Source organism: Musca domestica, unplaced genomic scaffold (genome assembly GCF_030504385.1).
Source record: "Musca domestica strain aabys unplaced genomic scaffold, Musca_domestica.polishedcontigs.V.1.1 47, whole genome shotgun sequence".
Classification (NCBI taxonomy): Eukaryota; Metazoa; Arthropoda; class Insecta; order Diptera; family Muscidae; genus Musca; species Musca domestica.
In genome coordinates, this window is record NW_026712338.1 from 3,754,084 (window position 1) to 3,764,343 (window position 10,260).

The 10,260-nt window shown below is 43.2% G+C and overlaps 1 protein-coding gene across 1 annotated transcript; it reads right to left on the minus strand.

Annotated features, from left to right (window-relative positions):
* Nucleotides 1-6,031: 6,031 nt before the first annotated feature.
* Nucleotides 6,032-9,382, minus strand: LOC131804693 (paraplegin-like). Its single transcript, XM_059127754.1, has 8 exons — nt 9,151-9,382; nt 8,752-9,081; nt 8,454-8,688; nt 7,814-7,947; nt 7,197-7,733; nt 6,554-7,147; nt 6,304-6,495; nt 6,032-6,247 (listed from the first exon to the last, which is right to left on the minus strand). Exons 1-8 carry the CDS (start codon nt 9,265-9,267, stop codon nt 6,098-6,100), a joined length of 2,289 nt encoding a protein of 762 aa, XP_058983737.1. The 5' UTR covers nt 9,268-9,382; the 3' UTR covers nt 6,032-6,097.
* Nucleotides 9,383-10,260: the final 878 nt, after the last annotated feature.

A 10,260-nucleotide genomic window follows, 5' to 3' on the forward strand; every position in this document is an offset into this window, starting at 1 on the left:
ATAGTGAATACTATTCAGTCCCGCTTGATAGGCCTGTTGATCTAGAGGCTCTCTCTTATACCTCTGTACCTCTCTCTAGATCATGAAGGTCTTTCCTAACGTACCTGGGCGGAGGTTGCCTATCCACAAGATGGTGATTCGGATGGCTTTGTCTATAACACCCAAGCAGGTATTGCATTGACAGCATTTTGTTATGATGTCACACCGGTAAGACCTTATGTAGGTGATCGACAGGTGTCATGAGAAGGCACCCTGTTGCGGTTCTAAGGGCGGCATTCTGGCAGGACTGAACATTTTTCCACTGCGTAGCACTGACGTTGGCGGACCACACCGAAGCCGCGTAGTTTACCACAGACCCGCCTATCGCGTTGTAAGAGGTCAACAAGGTTTCCTTATCAGCTCCCCAAGTACTGCCGGCCAGAGACTTGAGGACCTTGTTCCTACTTCTATACGCGGACGATTTAAAGAGGCTATCGAATGTGACCCCTAATACCTTGGGGTAGTTGGTGGTCGGAATAATAGCACCATCAACCTGCACATTCAAGGATAGCCCCATCTCCGCAGTCCATGTGGTGAAAAGTGTGGCCGTTGACTTAGTGTCGGATATCTTCATATTCCTCGCAGTGTAAGCGTTTAACCGACCGCAAATGTCATCAATAATGGCGTCCACACATCATGATTGACTGTATCAAAGGCTTTTGATAAATCAAGTGCCACCATAACTTTCTATCGCACGGGCTGTTCTGGTTGAGACCTCTGCTGACATGTGTGGAAATGGCGTGTAAAGCTGTTGTTGTGCTGTGCAATTTTCGGAATCCGTGTTGATGGTCGGCTATTGGGAAAAACTCTCTTATGCTGGGGAGGAGTAAAGCCTCAAGCGTCTTTGCTACTGGTGACAAAAGTAATATCGGCCTGTATGAATCACTTTTGCTGGCATCCTTGCCTGGCTTCAGTAGCGGGACCACCCTGCCCATTTTCCAGGCATCGGGAACTATTAGGGTGGCTAACGACATATTGAAAAGCTTTGTGAGGTACTCAACTCCTGGTTCATCCATTTGCTTCAACATAACCATTGAGATTCCGTCAGGACCAAGCGCTTTGGATGACTTTGCGCTTCTGATGACCTGTGCAACATCTGCCAACGTAAATTGTGGTGGTACCTCCTCGGCTGGAAGGGATCGTACACGGCGTAGGATCCTTCTCTTCGCCTTGTCATTCTCGGGGTGCTCTACAAACTGCCGGTTAAAATAACACGCGCACCTCTTCGGATCTGTCACTTCTACGCCGTTAAGCGAGAGACAGATGTCCGATCTTCCTTTTTTTCCAGGGTTCTAGAGCGACTTAACCGTTGCCCACAATTTACTCGTTCCGGTACTGATGTTGCAATGCTTCAGATGTTCTAACCACTTTACTAACCTGTTTACCTCCAGGGTAAGTTCCCTGACTCGGGGGTTATTAGGGTTAGTACGGCGAAACTCATCTCGCTCGTTTGCTAATACCGCTGCCTCTGCTGGGAAATTTAGTCTTATTTCAGGTATTCGACCAGCAGGTATATTGCGAGCGGCTGCAGCTTTGATGATATCCCGGAAACACCTATCTGCTACCTGAACATCAGATGGGTTGGGCAGTTCTCTGAAGCGGCGATTGGTATACTCTCTGAATTCTTGCCAATTGGCTTTCCCGTGGTTAAGGAAAGTGCGGCGTTCAGAGTCAATGAAGTCGGGTGGTCTGTTTATGGCGATAATATTGGGGAGGTGGTCTGAGCCTAGAGAAATGACTGAATGCCAAATTACGTCATTCGTCAGACCTGGGGATACGATGGGTATGTCCGGAGAACTGTGGCAGTCGCCCCTTATTCTGGTGGGCGCGTCCTCATTTACTGTGCAAAACGTGGAGCTATCAATTTGTTCAGCCAGCGCCATGCCTCTCTGGTCATTACCTAGGACGGAATGCCATAATTCATGATGGGCATTGAAATCCCCTAGCACCAGACGGTTATTGCCTACCAGTAGTGAACTGATATTAGGCATATAACATGGGGTACCTCTATCTCGGCGGTTCCACACTTGACCGCTACCTCCATACATTCCATGTACGGGTCACTAGAGTCAAGCTCAGGCGAGATAGGTCTGTACTGGACAGAGTGGTGCAATAGGCCTGCAGGTGGTACTCAGCTTCGTTTCCTGGATCGCTGCGACCTTGATGTTCTTCCGACTCATAAAGCTTACAATTTCGTTAATCTTACCTCTGAGACCATCACAATTAAACTGGAGAAATGATGCATTATCCGGAACCTGAACAGCAATGTGTGGCGTCAACTGCTGCGTAGATTGCTGCTGAGGAGATTGCGGGGGAGTCTCATATTGCGACGACGATGAGGACGCCGAAGATGAAGACTCACTGGAGTCTACATTGACGAAGCAGGAAGCAATGTAGTCCCTATCGCTGTACTCCTGTATCCGGTTTAGGCCGGAACAATTCCGGAAATGCACCCACTCTATGCATCCGTTGCATCTCACCGAAACCGATCTGTGGTGGATACGACAAACGGAGCAGAATCATGGTCCGGAGCAAACATTCCAGGTAATGTTGCTCCCATGTCAGAAAAATGGACGAACACGAACATGTATTTGCTGGGTTGGCGGCCCCTGGTCGGAGAATTGTGCCTCCGAGTCAATCCGGTACATAGAACCGGCCACCGTGGGATTGTTTTTGTTGTTGTTTTGATCTTGTTGTTGTTGTTGCTGTAGCAGTTTTAACATGTCCCGTTGTTTGTTTCCTGACTATTCCGGTTCTTCCTCAATGTCCAGGCTTATGAATTCTGCTACCTTTATTGGCTGTAGCCATAGATCCTCTGGACAAGTTTGGTAGGTTTGGCTGGCCAATTAGACAGGTGCAGCGTATTGTGCAGGTACTGCAACGAAAGCATATAATTATGCTGACGTAAGGGAAGAACCTTCGTCTCCTCTTGTAAATGGTCCACAGGAGTCATGAGGAGGCACCCTGTTGCAGTTCTCAGGTCGGCATTCTGGCAGGTCTGAATACTTTTCCACTGCGGCTAGCACCTTGCTATCGAATGTGACCCCAAGGATTTTGGGGATGTTGGTGGTCGGAATTATGTGCCCCTCGACCTGCACATTCAGCTGTGTTCTCATCTCCGATGTCCATGTGGTAAATAGTGTGGCCGTCGATTTAGTGGCGGATATTTTCATATTCTTCGCATGGAAGAAGGCGGCAAGCTCCGCGAGATAGTTATTCACCCTGACACATATGTCATCAACTACAGGACCCGACGCCATGATCGTACAGTCATCCGCATAAGCTACGATCGGGATGCCTTCTGAAAGGCGCGTAATTCCGGAAAGGTAGAGGTTAAACAGTTCCGGAGATATCACCCCACCTTGGTGAACTCCCTGTTTCACTCTACGAGGCTTGGACTTCTTATTCCAGAATTCCACGTACGACTGGCGTCCACACATATAGTTTACTATCCAACGTTTCAAACTTGGCCGGAGGGTAGTGTTCTCAACGTCCTCGAACAGCGTGGCATGGTTGACCGTATCAAAGGCCTTTGATAGGTCGAGAGCCACCACTACTGTTCTGTGGCACGGCCTGTTCTGGTTGAGTCCTCGACTGATATGTGTGGAAATGGCGTATAATGCTGTTGTGGTACTATGTTGTGGACGGAATCCGTGCTCGTGGTTGGCAACTGTATAGCTTCCTCTAATGCTGAGGAGGAGTAAATCCTCAAGAGTCTTAGCTACTGGCGATAAAAGCGAAATTGGCCTGTATGATTCGCCTTTGCTGGCATCCTTGCCAGGCTTTAGTAGCGGGACCACCCTGCCCATTTTTCAGGCTTCGGGAACTATGTGGGTGGCTAACGACAAGTTAAGGACTTCGGTTAGATACTCAACTCCTGGTGTATCCAGTTGCTTCAACATTACCATTGATATTCCGTCCGGGTCCAACGCTTTAGATGACTTAGCGTTTCGGATGGCATTCGCAACATCACCCATCGCAAACTGTGGAGGCACATCCTCGGCGGGAAGAGCTCTTATACGACGTAGTACTCTTCGCCTCGCCCTATCACTCTCGGGGTGCTCGACAAATTGGCGGTTAAAACAGCCAGTGCACCTCTTCGGATCAGTCACAGTTACGTCGTTAAATGTGACTGCTGTCCTATCATCCTTTTTTCCAGGGTTCGAGAGTGACTTTACCGTTACCCACAGTTTACTCAAATCGGTTCCAATGTTGCAACACTTCAGATGGTCTAGCCACTTTTTCCGCTTATGCTCCTGTACCAACCGGTTGACTTCCACTGTCAGTTCACTGACTCTGGGATCAGTAGGGTTGGTACGTCGGAGCTCATCACGCCCATTCGCTAATCCCGCTGCCTCTGCTGGGAAATTTGGTCTTACTTCGGGTATTCGACCAGCAGGTATATAGCGAGCGACTGCAGCTTTGATGATGTCCCGGAAAATCTTTTCAACTACTCGAACATCAGAAGGATTGAACAGTTCTCTGAAGCGAAGGTTGGTGAACTCTCTGAACTCAGGCCAGTGGGCTTTCCCATGGTTAAGGAAAGTGCGGCGTTCAGAGGTTATGAAATTGGGCGATCTGCTGATGGAGACGATTATCGGGAGATGGTCTGAGCCAAGAGAAATGACGGGTTGCCAATTCACGTCTTTTATCAGACCGGGTGACACAATGGTTAAATCTGGCGAACTGTGACACTCTCCTCTTATTCGTGTGGGGGCATCCTCGTTTACCGTGCAATCTGCTCTGCCAACGCTGATCCCCTCTGGTCATTACCTAGGACGGAATGCCACAACTCATGATGGGCATTGAAGTCCCCTAGTACCAGGCGGTTAGTGCCTTCCAAAAGTGGACTTATATTAGGCAAGTAACGCGGTTCACAGCTATTAACCGGCAGGATAAACACATTAAGTACCTCTACCTCGGCAGTTCCACACTTGACTGCTACCCCCATACACTCCATGAGTGGGTCACTAGAGACTAGCTCAAGCGAAATAGGTCTGTATTGAACAGAATGGTGTGACAGAAACGCTAATCCCCCACCTCCACTTCTGGTGCGATTTTTCCTCAATGCGTTGTAACCATTGCAACGTTGTAAGCTAAAATTTTCATTGAGCTTGGTTTCCTGCACCGCTGCGATCTTAATATTCCTCTGATTCATAAAATCCACTATCTCATAAATTTTACCTCGGAGTCCGTTGCAATTGAACTGCAAGAATGATGCACTGTCCGGAATTGGAACAGCAACATGTGGCGTTAGGTGCTGCGGTAAATGATGCTGTTCTGGAGACTGCGGGGGAGTTCTATACTCCGACGACGACTCGGAAGTTGACGACGAGGTCGTGAACTCACTGGGGACTATGTTGGTACAGCACGATGCAACATCGCTATAGTCTCGCAACCGGGTTAAACCGGAACAATTCATAAAATGCACCCATCCTCTGCATCCATTACATCGCACCGAGACTGATCTATTATCTTTCTGTTGCGGTGTAAGTTCTTGCACTTTTTGGAATTTCAATGGCTTTACCCGGGCTACGCTACCAGTATCACGATAACGAGCGATGGTACGAGACACAAAAGATTTATTCACATTTAAGTGCTGGAGTGCTCCAACGATAGCCACTTGTGGTTTTCCAGCCAAATACAAAGAAATCACAGAATCAGGCTTGAATTCCATCACGAATTATTTTTTTCTGGAAAATTCTCACCAAAATTCTTCTGCACGCTTGTAAATAATATAATGAGCTGTCACTGGAATAATTTTAACAGCTGTCGAACGAGTGGCTTAGAATATTCAAACAAATTATGTTTGAAGACAAATTTTATAATTTAAATCTAGCTTATTAACAAAAATTGTTTAGAATCATATGATTTTCAATTACACCTCGTGGAAACAAATATAAATTCAGAGAGCAAACAAAGTTATTCGATTACTATAAGTTATAATATTTAGAATTACTAAAGTGATAAAATAATTACATAAGCAACAAAATTACTATAATATTGACATTCTTTTAATTGCTTTTATTAAAAAAGTAAAATAACAATAACAAAAAATCTACTTCTTATCTTCACTAAGGTTTTTTAGAGTTTGTTCAAACTCAACAGGTTCGATGGTACGGTTCGTAGAATCATAAGCTGGAGGACCTATTAAGTTCACAACTTCATCGTAATTAAGAGTTTCTTTCTCCAGTAATGCTTCGGCCAACTACATGTAATAATATTTGTTAAATCGATCAACCGTAATGAGCATGAGATACCTACCTTTTGCAATTTATCACTATTTTCTCTCAGTATTTGCTGGGTTTTTTGATATGCATTAGCTATAATGGATCTAGCCTCCATATCTACAACATCATCAAGGGCCTTTGAATATGGTTTGTAATAAGTTCCCGTTTCTTCCGGATCTTGTATATACATGGGACCAATTTTGTCATTCATGCCAAACTTTTTCACCTACTTATACAATAAAAACGAATTTAAAAAAATAGAAATGTTTGAATTTTGGAATTACCTGGGCATAGGCCATTTTAGTGACTTTTTCCAAATCATTCTGGGCACCCGTTGTTATGCGGCCAAAAGTCAAGTCTTCAGCAGCTCGGCCTCCCAGAGCCATACACATTTTGTCTAACAATTCCTCCTTTGAATACAACTGTTGCTCGCTGGGTGTGTATTGGGCAAAACCCAAAGCCAAACTAGTGCGTGGTACAATAGTAACCTTAAGGAGTACATCGCTCTTTGGGAGTAGCCAGCCGACAAGAGCATGCCCAGATTCGTGATAGGCAATAACTTTGCGCTCAACTGGCGAGAGAGCATGTGAACGCTTTTCTGTGCCCCCTACTAAACGTTCTACGGCGTATTCTAAATTTTTTGTTGTGACTTTATCCTGGCTGTTTCGGGCAGCATGAAGGGCAGCTTCATTGCAAACATTAGCTATGTCAGCACCCGAGAACCCGGGTGTTAAACGGGCCAGGCGATGTGAATACTTCAATGGCTCTTCTTCAAGTTGAACTGAAGATAAATGTTTTTCAAATATTTGTTTTCTTTCTTCGAGATTTGGTAAATCTATGAGTATATGTCGATCAAACCGTCCTGGTCGCAAAAGAGCCTAGAAGGAAAACATTAATGCAATAAATATTTAAATATTCATATCCTACCTTGTCAAGAACATCAGCACGATTTGTGCTGGCCAACATCAGAACACCTTCTTTTGATGCCATACCATCCATTTCCACAAGCAGCTGATTTAATGTCTGTTCAGATTCTCCGGAGCTGCCTTGACTAAAACCTTCCGTGCCAGATCGCTGTCTCCCAATTGCATCGATTTCATCAATATAAATAATACACGGCGATCTCTTGCGTCCCTCTTTGAATAAGTCTCTAACACGTGCAGCACCCAAACCACCAATCATTTCAATAAACTCTGATCCATTCATGCTTAGGAAGGGAACTTGGGCTTCCGTTGCTACAGCCTTGGCTAGCAATGTCTTACCGCAACCTGGCGGTCCAAGTAGCAAAGCTCCTTTTGGTACTTTTGCCCCCAAATGCTGATACTTCTCGGGGTCTTTTAGATAGTCCACAAATTCTTTAACTTCTTGTTTCGCTTCTTGCAAACCGGCAACATCTTTGAAGAGAACACCACGGCCTCCCTCAAATGGATCTACTAATGTAAATTTTGCGCGTCCCATTTGCGTCTGTGATTGCATATAGATAAAAAAAAACAAACGGGGTTTATGTTAATAAATGCACATGGTATCTTGTATTACAGACTCACAAATGAATCCATGCTTAAAGGACTCTTCATGCCCTTCATTCTTGATGAAAGTGCCATGAGTAAGCCTACAAATAACAAGAGTAACAATATCCGTCCAGTGACATCACTTTGTCTATCATATGTTACAGGAACGCCTGAAAATATAAAGAAATATTTCATTGTTTGCCCAGAATAAAAATATGTTATAAACAGAAGTATGTATCTAATAAAATGACCGATTTCTGGATCCATAAAATAAAAAAGAAAGAAAGTAACCTCACTTAGTAGGTCTGATCTAAGAATCGTTGTGAGCATATTGACTGGTCACTGACCTAGAGATCAGATATCTGGTGGGAGATATAAATTCTAACGTTCTTCTCAGACATATATCCCATTATCAGTTACAAGTTTACCAAAGCCATTTCCTGTGTAGACAGACCATCATACTCACTGCACCTCTCTCTATATATCGTTTCTTCTTCTCTATCCCCAAATTTATTTCTTCTTCCTAGGATTAACACAATGGACCAACAAAGGTCTCCGAGTGAAGCAATTACCGAATTCGAGTAGCTGCACATCCTTAAACCAAACCAAGATGTGACTATTATATACTGTAATCCTACATTTACAACCTCATTCGAAAATTATTCATATTGCTTACCATCGGAAATACCCAGTCGTTTCTCCACATCCCTAAGTTTTTCTTCAAATTTTGAGACGTCTGCGACTGACATGTGGAAGATTGTCGAAGAAACCTTTCGCCCCTTCACTATGGCCCCGTCGTGGAGGATTATCGTTACCATTTCCATATCGGGACGTATGATTAATTCTTTCACCTCACCAACAGCCAACATGTGGTGCACAAATTCATTCCATGAAACATATCGCGTGGACCCCTACAACAATATTTAATAATCTTCAAGATTTTGTCAATTTTTAACAACTGAATTGATACATACCTCCGGACGCTCTGTGCGAGGGGATAAAATCAATGAAATGAATGCCACAAACATGTAGATGGTAAACATCCACATTACAGTCTTGGTCAGAACGGATTTCACCTTTTCATCATTGTCGTTTTTGTTTCCATTTGGACCATTTCCTGCAGAGCCACCACCACTCGTGTTACCTGTTGGTTCAGTAGGTTTGCCTCCATCTTTTTGACTGGGATTTGGTTTAGAACTGGAACACAGTCCCAGGTGAAACTGACGCACTGTCTGGGGACTAACTCCCAAAGATCTGGATATTAAACCAACAACCGCTTTGTATTCCAACTCGAATTGTTTCAACTAAGTGTGCATCAAATCACAGTAAATAATTACGTATAAGAATATACATGCATATGTACGAATATTTACCTTTTTACCGGTCAGTAGAGTGGATATATATTTCGGTCTGCATAGAGGCAATTGCAAATAATTACTTCTACTTACAAGACCATTTATATTTCGAATATTCTGCACAGTTTTCCACATAACTTCAACACATAACAGGAAAATAGCCTATTTGGGGTGGAAAATTTCATAAACGACGATAACCCTATGAATTTCACAAATTTTGGCAGCCGCTCGTCAGCTGATAATTAAATGTCATAACATCCCTTAAGGCTTGCGAAGCGTACGGCAACCTCGTATAGAGCTGCCACCATGGCTGCCACTAACTCAAAAATAGCAATACGGCATGTTTCCATTTGTATTCGAACAATGTTGCTCGCTCTCAGCAACAACCCGTTCACATTACACCACACTCATGGTAATATAAATCTTTTTGCTTCCTTGCATGGTAGAAGAATACAGGTAAATGCTTAAACGTTTGGGAACATTTATAATTCAAAAATTTTGAAATGTTTTTTTTTTTTTTTCAAATATAAGTAGATTTTGATATGTTTTCTTATACGACGCCAATCGGAGGTTGTTATGATATAAATTTTCCAACAATTTTAAAGAATTTGAATAATTTTTCGTTCAAAATTTTCAATTCAAAATTGGTTTGACAGTTCATTGTCCCAGTGTCGATGCAACTATTGTTTACGAGTTTACCGGAGGCAATTTTTATCGTTTGCTTTTGAACTAGCCACTTGCTTTCATACAAGGCAATCATTTTCAGCAATTTTCTTTGTTATCATTGCCATTTTTAATTATAGTCTATAAATAAAAGAAAGTTGTGTTAGTTACTACGCTTATAACTCAAGAACCGTTGGTCTGATTTCAACGTTTCAGACAAATTCGGAATTGTTTCTTGGCAGAAAAGAATGAAATCCAAAAAAATTGCGTAAATATGTGAAATTTGTAATTTTTCATTTTGACTTTTGATATGTACAATCATAATCTATATATATAAATGAAAGTTGTGTTAGTTACTACGCTTATAACTTAAGAACCGCTGAACTGATTTTAATGATTCATACAAATTCGGAATTGCCTCTTATCCGAAAAGGATAATATCCAAAAAAATCGCGTAAAAATGTG

What these genes read in the sequence shown, in the direction of transcription:
- LOC131804693 (XM_059127754.1), bottom strand. Translation starts at nt 9,267, where the DNA reads ATGTGGAAAACTGTGCAGAATATTCGAAATATAAATGGTCTTGTAAGT. An exon ending in CTCGCACAGAGCGTCCGGAG is followed by an intron (nt 8,689 to 8,751) that starts GTATGTATCAAT and finishes ATATTGTTGTAG; the next exon opens with GGGTCCACGCGATATGTTTC. An exon ending in ATAGTGATAAATTGCAAAAG is followed by an intron (nt 6,248 to 6,303) that starts GTAGGTATCTCA and finishes TATTACATGTAG; the next exon opens with TTGGCCGAAGCATTACTGGA.